The sequence below is a fragment of the Choloepus didactylus genome, chromosome 24 (assembly GCF_015220235.1).
Source record: "Choloepus didactylus isolate mChoDid1 chromosome 24, mChoDid1.pri, whole genome shotgun sequence".
Classification (NCBI taxonomy): Eukaryota; Metazoa; Chordata; class Mammalia; order Pilosa; family Megalonychidae; genus Choloepus; species Choloepus didactylus.
In genome coordinates this window covers 4,626,624-4,641,154 of record NC_051330.1, presented here as the reverse complement: position 1 = coordinate 4,641,154, position 14,531 = coordinate 4,626,624, and the positions used below count along the sequence as shown (strand labels likewise).

Here is a 14,531-nt window from a genome sequence, read left to right as displayed (position 1 = left end):
AAGAGTAAAAAGCACGTCAGTCATGTATTTTCACTCACTGGCATAATTGTCTGAACAATCTGATTCTAGAGTCTGGCAATAATATTGGATATTAAAGTAGGACTGTCGTGTAGACTTTGGATGCACTCATTAAACTGGCATTAAAAATCATCCTCTATGCCCAAATCAAGTGTATGGGACAGAGCATGGTTTCACTTGTAATTGGGCAGATATTTGCTGGTCTTATATTTATTTTCCCAATGGGGACAGCTTCATCTGTTATAAATCCTAAAATAGAAAGAATGCTGGGATATCATGGATAAATCTGTGTTTTCTTAGGCACAAGGAATGTATGCTTTCTCTTAGCTACGGGGGTATCTGAAATGCTATGTACTGGGGTGATATGTATAATCCATTCTCAAATATAAGGATACAAGGTATAGAATGTCCCATTGTTCATCTCTCTTCCAATAATGTTTTCCAAAATTACTCTCTGCCATTTTCTAGTATAGCTGTTGTCTTTACAGTTCATTGAGAAGAGATAAGTACATTTTAATTTAATTGTATTATATTTTTGTTCATGCCCTTATAATAATATAAAAACAAGCTCTTCTGGGAGCATAGAGTAAAGGCCTCACACCCAGAGAGATGTTTAGGATGAATGTAGGTTTAAGAAAGCAAAACACCAAGATAAATTTTGGAAAAGATAATATCTCAACTTTGTTTTAAAGGAAGAGAAGTATTAACTTTAAAAAAAAAAAAAGGTTAGAGGCTAAAGCGAAGGCTGAAGTGGAAGCAAAACAAAAAGTTAGAGGAGGTGAGAGGCTGATCTGGGAGTGTGGAGTGCAGCTTCATCATGAAAGAAAAGAGAAGAAGGAGGAGGTGTAGAAGGCAGAGAAGAAAGAGGTTTGACAAGATTCTAACAGATAATGGTAAACAGAGTTTTGATCAATTATTGCCATAAAGTGAAAGTAGCTACCGGGTATTCCATCAAATATATAAGAGAATAGATATGTTTGAGAAGGTAACAACAATAAACAAGAAATTTGAGATTACAACCAGTGAGAAATGCAGATCTTCCTAACTTCTGGCTTTACAACCCACTGTGTTCAGAAAACCGTTTCTTTATTCCTGATCTAGTGCTACACTTTCCTGACCTGGACAATTTGACCATGAGATCTCCTTTGCCTGGGATGATCCAGACTAGTTCAGTTTCTCCTATTAGACACTATTAAACAAGATTTACCTCTCCATCATAGCACTTAAATTAGTTGGAATTTGACATTTATTTCAAAGAGTCTTGGTGTATGTCCTTTTCCTTAAGAAATCTGTGTTATGTTTCTGGGCCAGTACTGTTTCTCCAGTGCCTAGCTTAGTGTGAGGCTTAGAGTAGAAAGTTAGCAAGTATTTATTTAATAAATGAATTATTGGACAACACACCTTTTTTTGGTCCCATAAACTTCTGTTAATACTCTTATGTTTAAAATCTTTTAACATATTCTTTCTACTGTCCACATTGGGTATACATGTGCTTACAGCAATTTTAAAAATAACCATTAAACTGAAAGATACTAAGCTTCAAAAGGGAAGAAATTTTATCTCACTCATTATAAAATTTTAAATTTCTTTAAAATGAATTGACGGTTTATTATTAATCCAAGCTCATAGAAATTGTTTATATTTAAACCAATTAACTTGTAATTCATTCCAAAGACAGTGGATAATAATAAATCTTCTGTAATAATTCTGACCTCCTGCATTAGGTAGTCTACAATATCAGTAATGATATTTTCATAGGAAAAAAAAGGAATGAATTTGTGTAATAGAGAGCAAGCATTTCTATTACTGAATAAATGTGTATGCATTTCTTGAAAAAAAGATCTGTATTTTCTTGGTAGACAGAAAACTAACTGGACTTAACTTTTTGGAGGGTAAATAAGAGGGAGATAGGATGGGTTTGATAAATTATAAGACATATGAGAAGTCACAAAAGCTTAATGCTCAATGACCAGTTCCAAGTTCTGGAAGTATTTTGGGTGAATGGAGCATAAAGTATTCAATAATTCAACATGAAGTCAATTTTTTTAAAATGAAGAAGATAGTAAAGATAATGTTCATTCCAAGTGACAAGGGTTAATTATTTTACAAAACAAAATGCCTTTTTAACCATTTTATGTGAGAATTTCAGTGGCATTAATTACCTTACCTTACATTAAATTAATTGTATTCACAAAGTAATGCTATCATTGTCTCATACATTACAAAACTGTGTATTTACCCCAAAAAGAATTTCTGTAATCATTAAGCAATAACACCCAATTCCTTCCTCCTCCAATCCCTGGTAAATTCTAATCTACTTGATATTTCTATGTATTTGCTTATTTTAGATATTTTATATAAGTGAAGTCATACAATATTTGTCCTTTTGTGCCTTGCTTATTTCACTCAGCAGGATGCTTCAAGGCTCACCCATGTTGCAGCTTGTATCAGAACTGACTTCATTCTATTTCACATCTGAATAATATTGCAATCTATATATATACACCACATTTTGGATTTCCATTTATCTGTGGATGGACATTAGTTACTTCCACTTTTGGCTGTTGCGAATAATGCTGATGTGAACATTGATGCACTGATTCCATGTGAGTGAGTCACCCTTTCTAATTCCTTTGGGTACATACTCGGAAGTAGAATTGCAGGGTCATCTGGCAATTCTACGTATAACTGTTTGAGGAACACCAAATTGCTTTCCACAGCAGGAGCTCCATTTTGCCTTCCCGTCAACAGTGCAGGAGGGTCCCAATAAGTAAGTCTCTTCTCTGCAATGGATTGAATCACGCCCCCCACCAAATACATTTTGAAGTCCAACTCCTCAGTTCCAGGATGTGATGATATTTGGAAGTGGGGCTGTTATCTATGGAATTAGGCAAATTAAAATGGGATCATATTGGAGTATGTGGGGTTAATATATGAACATGCCTTGTGGGGGGCATGATTCAATCAATATCTCTATATTTATCTATCCCTAATCTACTGGTCTATTTCCTATCTATCTATCTATCTATCTATCTATCTATCTATCTATCATTTATCTATCTATCTAATCTATCATCTATCTATATCATCTATCTATCTATCTATCTGCTATCTCATCTGTTATCCATTATCTATCTATCTATCTATGCCTCTTTTGAATTCTGTGTTCCCTTCCACTCTCCTGATTTTCTGTTTCCCTCAAAGTACTTGCATATTTGAATGCAATAGCTTTCTATCTTGAGTTAAACCTTAACAAAGCATAACTTTCTAATAACTATTTTAAATATAGTAATGGTAAATCTCACATAATTATTTTTCAATATACATTATCAAGGAATTCCTGGTGAGAATAGAGCTTAGTTCAACAAGTGGCTCAACTCCGTGTCTTGTCATTAATGGTAGCTTCCATCAGTCTCTAAACTTTCTCTTTTCAATATCCACAGAACACGTCTAGCTCCTGAATGTTTCTCGTGTGTCTCTGTGTGTGTGTTCATGGGTGTTTGCCTCTGTGTGATGGAGGAGGTGGCCTACTGGCAAAATATTATACAAAACTGCACTGTTTATTTACTTTCCAATTAAATTTATCCCTTTCCCATTACTGTCTAATGTACTATTGGCTCTTTATTATAAATGGGGAAATCATAGATGTATTGCACCCAATTTTGGAATCTACCCAGTCCTGAAAAATAGTGTCATTTTTCAAATCTTAAAAATAAAAGCAAATTATCAAAGAAAACATTGCTGTCTTTCTCATGGTAATATTTATTTTATTTTATTTATCTTTATTTTACTTAAATTTTCTTAGATCTCTCCTTCTGGAATTCCTGTGGAGTATTGGGCTCTTAGTTGTTTCTTTCATCTCCCTCAGATATTTTCCTTTTAAACACGTATAAGCTTATTGCTTTCTCATTACTATAGCAAGGGAGTCTAGAGATATGTGGTTGTTGGTGCTTGTTCATCTGGTTGATTGTGCCAGATCCAACATCAAGATATATTAATTTTCATATTTGTTGTCTCAGCGTTCTATGAGCACTTCACAGGAGAATTTCAGTATGCATCATTCTTTGATACTTATTGTTTTAGGATTGTAAGATAGCTGTCAAAGCTCATTTCTGGCCCATGTTCAAAAAGTACAGAATGAAATCTTTCAGCTTCTATAATACCCTTTCTTAAAATCAGCTTGTTCGTACTGCTTATTTATATATTATAAAAGCTTCTAGTTATTGATATGAGCCAGTTTATCAAAGCAAAAGAGAAGAAAGTGATTGAAAAACCACTAAAAATCCTAGGCATTTTGCAGATGCCTTATGTAGAATTTGCAGTGTCTGTCCCAGGGTGGAAGGGGGTGTAGGGCTCAGCATCCTGGGCTGGTGCTGGCTGAGCCTGGCCAACGACTCAGCAGGGAGCGTGTCTCCTCTGACGGCTTCTGGCTCTACTCCATTTTTCTCAATTTTGGGGGGGTGGGATTTTCTTCTTTTTACTTTGTTCTTTCTACAGATTACTGATAGAACAAATTAAGCTGTTCTTCAGTTTACTTATTTGTGTTCTACACCTATTCTCCTCATTTTTTCATAATGTGAAAGTCATTTTGCAATGGTATTTAAAATCCAAAACTCTTAAATTTAAAATATTTCTCAATTTTCATGAGGGACTCAATTTATATATTTGGTTAAATGTGATCAGAAAGCTCAGAAATTTAAAGTAATATTTCATTTGTTTTGGTTTTTGGTTTGTTTCATTCTGTTTTGGTTATTTCTAAAATCTTCCCTTTCCTGTAGAAACTGCAATAAGTAGCAGCCGTAACAGTATAGAAAATAACAGTTCATGTACCAGACAAAACAGAATTTTCCCACAATACTACCCTGGCAATCAGAAGATACCTGAGTTATCTACTTGCATACCATTCTGCATCTATCCAGTCCTCTGAGTGGCTAGAGAGAAAGAAATTAGCAGCAGAGGTTAGCTACATTTTCCTACTCCGGGCACACATGCAGGAGAAATAATGTAAACAAAACTTTTTTTTCCTTCTTACCCCAATGAGATCTCCTGCTTGTAATTTCTAGAGGAAAGAAAAATGAGGTCCTAACTATGAAATGTGTTCAGGAGGATGTACCTGGCTTCCTTAAGTAGTTTATGGTGAGCAAACATGGAATTAACATATCCATGTGGATAGCTTGCTGAAACACATCAATGTCATATATACAATTATTATAGTATAAAATGCAGATATTTCCTGACCAAAATACATTCCTCTGTGTAAGGTAATTCCATCAGGTATGATTTGGTGATTTTTTTTAAATCTGAGATGTGGTATATTAATTTGGGAAAGAAGGTTGGGGGGAGGTGAACCATCAGTTGCAGACTTCATGATTTGTTTCCATCTTGAGACACTTGTGTCTAACTGCTAATAGAAGTTGACACTGCCTAAGATCTCTGGTTCGTGTGAGTTCAATTTTTCTATCTTAGTTGCAAATTGGAGTTCTGTGTTCCATGGCAATTTTTATGCACTATGAACACATATAAACCATGGATTCATGCCACCAAGTGATATTTTAGTTTCAATTCACCTGTCCCGTTCCTGTGTCTGTAAAGGTACACAGTAGTGGATGGTGGAGACAGCCACACATCCACCCCGAGTAGCCAGTAATAATTCCTTTTTACTTCTGGACCACATCTTTTTTTATTTAAAACAAAAGACTGTGAGACTTGGGGCCCAAAATGTTACAAAGAGCATCCTCGAATTTGCTGTTCAGTGATGGTGTAATTTGAACTCTTATAAACTCCCATTTTTGCTGAAGGTCATCATCAAGAAGTTAATGTTTATGAAACATTTGTGACGGGGATGAAATACAGTTTACCTGTTGCATAGGTGTATGATTTCAGCTGACCTCTTAGAGAACAAAGAGGACAAAATTAGGGCTGTATCACTCTTTTTTTTCTGGAAGGCTATTAATGATTTGAGGTTGACATTGAATCTCTATAATCCATTGAAGGTTTTAAAATTGTCAAGAGGCAAAATAAAATTAAAGAATTTGGACTAAAGTAAGTAAGGAATAAATGATGGTAAGAATAGAGATGAAAATTGTATTCCTTAATTAACAGGGGTGTTGGTAGCAAGATGTGAGAATAACTAACAGCGCCGAATGGTGTGTGAATGAGGTGGAAAGGGGAAGCTCAGAGTCATATCTGTCACCAGAAGGAAAGTTGGAGGTCAAAAGATGGGAATGTGTAAAACTGAATCCTATGGTGGGCAATGTCCATGATCAACTGTTCAAATATTAGAAATCGCTTCCATGAACCAGAACAAATGTATGACAGTACAATTAGAAGTTAACAATAGAGGGGCATATAGGGAAGAACTATATACCTATTACAAACTATATACTACAGTTAGTATTTCAACATTTTTTTCATAAACAGTGACAAATGTACTATATCAATACTACGAGTCAACAATTGAAGGGGGTTGGTTAGGGATAGGGGAGAATTAGAGTTTCCTTTTCTTTTTTTCTTTTTTCATCTTTCACTTTATTTCTTGTCTGGAGTAATGAAAAGTTTCTAAAAATTGAACAAAAATTAAGTGTGATGGATGCACAGCTGTATGAGGGTACCCAGGGGCAAGTGATTGTACACTTTGGATCTTTGGATAATTGTATGGTATCTGAACAATCTCAATAAAAATGAAAAAAAAATGTATTCCTTACTTGACAGAAAATCAATCACAATGTATGATAGACTGTAAAATTTAGATTGACTTATGATATTTGTAGGCCTAACAAAGCCATACCCTAAAGCTATGATCCTAAATATTTTTATGCATCTAAACCTGTAAGAAGAGGTTAAATTAACTATAAGGACAGATGATTTTTAACTACACAAATATGAAAAAAAATCAATTTTTATTAGATAAAACTGCACATTACAAATTACCACCCAAATGCTTTTATTCAACTATTGGCACTGTAAATTAGTTGATTAGATTCGAGGAATTCAACATATTTTCCAACTTTGTTGTGTTTTCTTTTCCTGAATGAATTTAAATTTCCTATACCTAAGGGGATATTTGTTTGCCCTTGAGAAGTTTGTGTTTGTGTGTGTGTTTGTGCATGTGTATTTATAAGCACATAGGTAAACATGTTCATGCAAGCATTTATGAACACTAGTTCATTCAAGCATTTATGAACACTAGTTCCAGAGCTTAGATTTTAAGACTGTAAATGAACAGACAAAAATGGCCTTAAGTCACTTGCATACATGGTACTGTATAAAGAAACAGGAATGTGTTGAATGTACAATCATGTTGTATTGCAATGACAATATACTAAATGGACTTTACTAGACTGGATAACTCCAAATACAAACATTTTGACATGTTGGTATTGATTTTTCTTTGGGGGCAATACATGAAACAAATTCCTACATTTGGGGTAAGATTTTTGTTTCTTGAAGAATTAAAGTGTTCTTTGGATGAAAAGCATTACTTGGCTGAAATGAAAGCAAAGACCCCTCCATCTTTGAAAAATGTATTCAGAATTTGATCTCCTCTTAAACTATGGAATGTTTTCAGAATGCTCCTAACAATGGGGGATCATTTGGCTTCTGCTCTGTGGAGATATCTAGGAAAGAGATTCTGAGGAGATTGTGCTACCCTTGGCCACAAACCAGTATGTACCAAGTATGAGAAGGACTTGGGTCAAAAGAATGGAATCACTGGCTATGGTCAACTGCAGACCAGACGTGCTCCAGCCCTTGGATGGCTCCTGCTGGACAGCTCTGTGGGACAGATATTGTTCTGGATTCTCTTCTCTGGTATGCCTGTCCAAGTACGCTGGATCTGAGCACATCACTGTATAGTGAAATGGGAGATTAGGAAATCGTGTGCTTTATACTACTGCTCTGCATCCATGTTTCACCTCAAATAATTGCATTTATGTTTACACGGCAGGCAGTACTATATTATATTTGTGTTCCCTTTCTTGGTGAATAATTTTGTTTCCTTTGGTTCCAAATGCATTCAATATATTTGTTCCATTCTGCAAATCATGCTACTTAAGTTTAATCCTTCCTCTCTCTACATCCAGATAGGAAAGTTGCTAATTTGACTAAGAGTTAATGTTTTCACATGGTCTTTCCATGAGTTTTTTAGAGTCAACTCCATTTTTAATGTTGGAGCTATTTCTTAGCTCAATACCTTTTTATTCCCCAGTATTCCTGTGTTGGCTGCTCTTCTGTGATATTTTCAGAAACCGTGGGAGACATGGGCACTTCACCATGTTGTTCATACCCAATTGCCCCCATACAGTCCATCCTATTATTATCCTGTCATATTATATAAGGCACATCTCATAGGCCACATCTGGACTGCCAGTTGGGATGTGACCTGCAGTGACATCTACTCAACCATAGTCTCCAAAAGGGGTGAACTTTCTATAAATTTTACCATTTTTCAGAGCTTTTCATAGACTTCTTTTTCTCAAGAAGACATGGGAGCAATAAATCCAATGCTCTTGATTACCTCTAAATTGACTTCTGCTTCCCAGATTGGAATGGAAGCAGCAAAAGAAGGGTCTCAATCAAACTTGACTCTTATTTTTAATAATTATACATATGTATGAAACAATTATAGCTTTGGGAATTAATTAAAGAATGTGATGCCTTAGTTCTCCAATTATCCTCTAATGTCCCTTCTCTGAAGCTAAGGGAAAATGGGAGAATTAAAGTCACAGAGCAACAAAATTTTCCATGGAAGCAACTCTTTTAATAAACATTATCACCTTATTACATAGTATGATATCAATGAATGTTTAGAGGATTTGTGACTGAATGTGCAGAAACTTGAGCATTCCTGCACCTGGAAATCTTGCAGAAAACTCATGTTAACAGAACAGTGTGACCAAAATTTCTAATATATAAGGGGAAAGTTCCTAACTGTCATGCATTCAATTTTGTTCATTTATTTATTCACTATTGAAGTGCATACAATGCACAGGACCTGTAAATAATTCCGTATAAAAAAAGAATAAAGCATCATCCCTGCTCATAAAGAGCTCACCTACAGAAAGAAAGAAAAATCACACATGAAAGCAAATAAATATTACCAAGCTCTCTGGCTCCTAGGATTTAACTATTTATAAAATGATGAAAATATGGTCATGTTTCCATGGAAATCAGTCTAGAAACAAGAGAAGGCACCAATAAAGCATGAATGAATTGGTTATACAATTATATACATGCAGCTATATATTGGACAAATATGACTGATGTGACTGAGTTTTGCTGTTACTAAAGCATAGAACATCCCTGATGCATAACTTTTCTTCACGCACCAAGATTTCATTGAAAAGATATGATGAGAAAATATGGACTCAATGTGAATGGGAAATATATTGGGATTTTGTATTTAAGTTACTGGTTTTCATTTTTCATTCTGCTGTTTGGATTTGATATCTGTTTCATTATGGCACATCTCATGCCTTCCTCTGTAAACTGTAAATTTCAGACTTTAGCCATTGTTAGATTGTTTTCCATTTGTGCCATGTCCAAATCCCTTCTTTTCCATCTCTGATGATAGGGCATAATTGTTGTCTTTTTTCCTGAACATTTCTTCGTCTTCTCCAGCAACACTCCATTCATTCGTGACATAATCTTTTTTATCTTTTATCATTTTTATTTTTTCTCTTTTAACACTCTGTTTATAAAACCTTCCCATTATACCTACGGATTTTCTAATATCCACAACTTGATTCATATCCCAAGACCTAATCATTCAATGCAATTTTCTACCAAGTTTATTCTGTTTAAAGTTTCACTAATACCTACAAAACACTATTTATAACTGATAAAGTCATATTCTAACATCCTCCTCCTGACTCCTAAGAATCATTTTTTTAATTTTTTTAAATTTTATTAATTTTTTTATTTTTTATTTTTGTTGTTTTGTTTTGTCTTTTCCTTCCCCAATTTTTCTACTCATCCATTCATAAACTAGACAAAGGGGAGTATGGTCCATATGGCTTTCCCAATCACATTGTCACCCCTCATAAGCTCCATTTTTATACAATTGTCTTCAAGATTCATGGGTTCTGGGTTGTAGTTTGATATTAACATCAATAAGACATACATGAGATAAACCATTTGTAAGATTTTGCTGCACTGAAAATCCACTGCCTTTCATGTATACAATTCCAGTGATTCGCTTGAAAATTATATAAAGTAGTAACTGTTTTCATTTTTTTAAAAAAGAAAAGCATGATCATGTTGCTGATGAAGGATGGTAAAAAGTATTTTAATTTAGTTATACAGAACCATAATGATTTTATATGCTTTGTACTCTTAAATCCAAGAAGGCAGATAGGAAGACATACAGTTGAAGATTTAGAAGACATTCAGTAATCAAAAATATTTCAGAGTGGCATGTCCGCATTGAACACCCAACTCCTCCTTTAAAGTTTACTGAGCTTAGAAAAGAAAACTTACCACTTCCCCAATAGAGAGTGACATTGTGGTAATAAAAAGAAACTGCATAAACATTAGTCACATGTATCAGAAAAAGAGAAGATAAGTCTCACACTGATAAAAGCATTGGATATCCAGGATTTAATTACCTTGGGGAAATTAATCTTCACTTTCAGCACATGCCAAATAATATGGTGCAAGGTACTAGAAATGAGTTGTATTTCAGAAGTATACTTGCACCACACAATGGCCTAGAGTACTCGTTTGCAAGATCTCACAATTGCATGGAGACTCAAGAGTGTTAATGAATGAAGAGAAAAAAAAGAATATTTTAGAGAGCATAATTATGAGAGCATAATAATGAACCAGCTTGAATAGCAACATATGTAGAGCAGGCAATGGTTTTTGGAAGCGGAAAAATTAAAACGTGCTGCCGTGTGTTGACCTATTGTGAGACACATATAAAAGCACTCAACATAAATACATAATTTCATGGTTTCATCATCTTAACAAGTTGTTTGGTGGATTGGGAAGTATCCCAAGGTTGGAATAGAAATATTCACCTCACTGCCAACAGTTTTAATCCTAAATTTTCTAAACATACCAGTAATTTGCAATTTTGTAATTTTTTTTTTTTTTGCTTTGAGCAAAAGTAATTCTTATTAAAAGTTTATCATTCCACATTATGAAATATAAGGAAATGTATCTCTGATCTGAAATACCAACCATACTTTCCTCGGGTGCTCTCATTTTATTCAAAGCAAAATCTTTAACGTTATTTTATGAACAGCTTTCAGATGTCATACATTTTTTAGAAATATTTTAACTATATAATGAATGAATGATTCTCTGTCTCTGCTAAGTATATGCAAAGATCAAAGAAAAGTAATGTTTAATTTATATTTTCTAGGACTTTCTATTTTTCAGTGAGAATGACTGGGAAAGGAAGCACTTGGCAAAAGGTGCAAGTCTGTTGCAGTGATGGATCAGGTATCAGAGAATGTACATTTTTGAAGAAGAAATCTCAAAATAAATTATGTTTAGGTTGTTACTAAACTAACATATAATACAATCACTGTCCCTGAAAATTCAAGTCATGTCACTTAAAGTTAGAAATAGGCAAGAAGTTTAAATTTGAGGCATTTTCAACTCACCTCACTAAAGTGTGAATGTCTAGAAATAATTATCCTATAATTTTCTTGAATAAAGCTTTCTGCTCATAATTCTCCTTAAAGCCTCCTTTATCTGCTTGTTTCTAAGACTATACATAATAGGATTCAGGAAAGGAGGGACGATAGAATAGAACACAGAGGTGATCATGTCCTGAACTGTAGGAGAGTTAGAGGCTGGCTTCACATACACAGCAGAAGACGAGGTGACAAAGACGGTCACCACGAGGATGTGAGGGACACAGGTGGAAAAGGCCTTCCCTCGTTCTCCTCTGGTTGGAAGCTTGAGCACAGTAGAAAATATGCAAATATAAGATGAGATGATGAAGACAAAGCAGCCACCAACAACCAGCACTGCAGAGGCAAGAATTAAAATTTCATTGCTGAAGGTGTCAGAGCAGGAGAGCTTCAGCAGAGAGGGGACATCACAGAAGAACTGATGGACCACGTTGGACTGACAGAAGGACAACTGGAATGTGTTTCCAGTGTGGAGTCCAGAGTAGGCCAGACCACTGAGCAATGAGGCTAGAGTCAGCTGGGCACAGACCTGAGGGTTCACGAGCACAGGGTAGTGGAGGGGCTGGCAGATGGCCATATAGCGGTCGACAGCCATGATGGTGAGAAAGAGCAACTCGGTATAAGCAAACAAAAACACAAAGAAGACCTGAGCTGCACATCCAACCACGGAGATCACCCTGTTGTCCAGCAGGAAGATGGCACATGCCTTGGGTACAGTGACAGAAATGTAGCACATGTCCAGGACAGACAGATTCCTAAGGAAGAAATACATGGGGGTGTGAAGACTCTGGTTGAGGGAGGTTATGGTAACAATAAGAAAGTTCCCCATCAGGGTTGCCAAGTACATCAGTAGGAAGAGCAAGGCGTGTAAGACTCTGAGCTCCCACACATCAGAAAATCTTGTAAGCAGGAATTCAGTCACTGTGGTAGAGTTGGGCATTTTTAGGTAATTTGCAATGGATGTGGAGAACCAAAGGCAAATAATTCCTGAAAAACATGGAAAATGAGCAAGAGGACAGAAATCAGCATGTGTACATTTTTAGACTTATGTTTGTCCAATTTTATTCTCTGTATCACTTGATAGTAAAACATAACATAACATTGACACATCCTTCTTTGTTTTCCCTGCCTTCTTCTTTATTTTCAGGGGAAGTATTAATAGTAAAATGTAATATTTAAGAACTTATCCCAGTGTCTGTGTAAAATAATTGTAATGGAGTTCAGAAGTTTGCTTGGAGAATTTATTGAATCAATATAACTAATTTCTGCACACAAGACTTCAGAAATATTCTCTTAATGTTAACTCATCATTAATTCATGACGAAACAATATCTAAACTGATAGGATGCTATTGTGTCAGATGCACCCTCTAGGTGGAAAAAATGATTTTATCTTTATTGTCACCGCTATCTCTTTTGCTACTCATTTCATTTGGAATATCACATTTAAGAATTCCTTTCTCTAAGATCACTGGCTACATGTATCTATTCCTCATAATTATTAACATGTACCTTTTTAATTTTCACATTTATTTCTTCAACTCTACCTCTATCTCTCTTTCACTCCTTCCCTCCCTCTTTCTTTCCTAAATATCTTATTAAATCCCTTTTGGCTTAATTTTGACCATTCTTTAACCTAGATACCATAGTCAACCAATCGAATGAAATTGGCATGAGATTTTATTTATTTAGAATGTACTTTTACTTATGTATTATAATTCCAATTGTAATTACAAATGGGGAGATAATATACACAAAATGACATAGAAAAAATTGAGTCACTGGAAGATCAAGGAAACTTAATAAACTTAGTAAGCGATGTCCATGTAAGTGGCAAAACATCCCTTCAAAGCCACAGTTCTTTTCTCAAATGACTCATGGTGCATTTCCAACTCTTGTAACAGAACTTCACTCTTTCCCACACTTCAATCATGCCCCTTACACAGAATGTCCATTCATTTGTATGGCTACATCCCAGCTGTCAAGTACAGCAAGAACTGCTATTCAGCAACGTGATCCAGAGCTTAAACATCACTCCATTTAGTCCCTACATAATGAGTACTAAGTGTACTATTAGAATTATTCAAAACCATTTTTCATTGGTTTATATTTCTTTATTTCCCAGCCTTGACTCTCAAACTTCTTTTATAAATTTCCTTATCCATAAAATAAACAGTAAGACATAAATTCTTAATAATATTTGTAAAACATTTCAAAGGGGAGGTACTCACAATGGTAGCTACACTGAAAAATGCATAAGTAAGAACTACAAGTCACTGGCAATATGATTAAGCAAATGTCTCTTCAGCATTTACATTAATTCCACCTGAAATCTACAGAGTGCTATTGTTTTTACCAAGCAAATGAAAAAGGAAAAGGAAAACCAATGTTGTGCATTTACTATTATTTTTGTTTTTTTCCAAGTAATATGACAATATGAAATCATTATAAAAAGTTTTGAAAACTTTTTGAGAAGTTGAGACTATTTCCTAACCTACAGACTGGCAGTTGCCAGAGTGTTTCCCTGCTCAATAAATTTTCCTGGTGTGGACAGAATGTTGCATCGGTGCTGTCATCCCTCAAAGTGCAAGTGCAAATTATGCATTGCCTTTTCTGCAAATAGTAGAAAGATGCTTTTCTCAACCTGAAGATCTGAAAGATATATTTTCTTCATGTTATATTTCTTCATTGATTTATTCATTCACACATCCATCTAATTTTAATTTATTTGTAATTAAATAAAGCTTTCAAAGTATTTTTGAATGTGTTGTAAGCAGAAACTGTGTAGAAGCTGTGGAAAAAATAATGAAAAAATTCTTACATGTTCTTTCATGTGACAAAGTCCTAGAATTACACCTGAAATATAAGGTAT

General features: G+C 34.8%; 1 protein-coding gene across 1 annotated transcript; it reads right to left on the bottom strand.

Annotated features, from left to right (window-relative positions):
- Positions 1–11,661: 11,661 nt before the first annotated feature.
- Positions 11,662–12,612, bottom strand: LOC119519800 (olfactory receptor 14C36-like). The gene has a single exon (XM_037817526.1). The coding sequence runs from the start codon at positions 12,598–12,600 to the stop codon at positions 11,662–11,664; it is 939 nt and encodes a 312-aa protein (XP_037673454.1). The 5' UTR covers positions 12,601–12,612.
- Between the last annotated feature and the right edge of the window lie 1,919 nt (positions 12,613–14,531).

Bases quoted from the DNA above. Each gene is read 5' to 3' on its own strand.
- LOC119519800 (XM_037817526.1), bottom strand. From the start codon at position 12,600: ATGCCCAACTCTACCACAGTGACTGAATTCCTGCTTACAAGATTTTCT.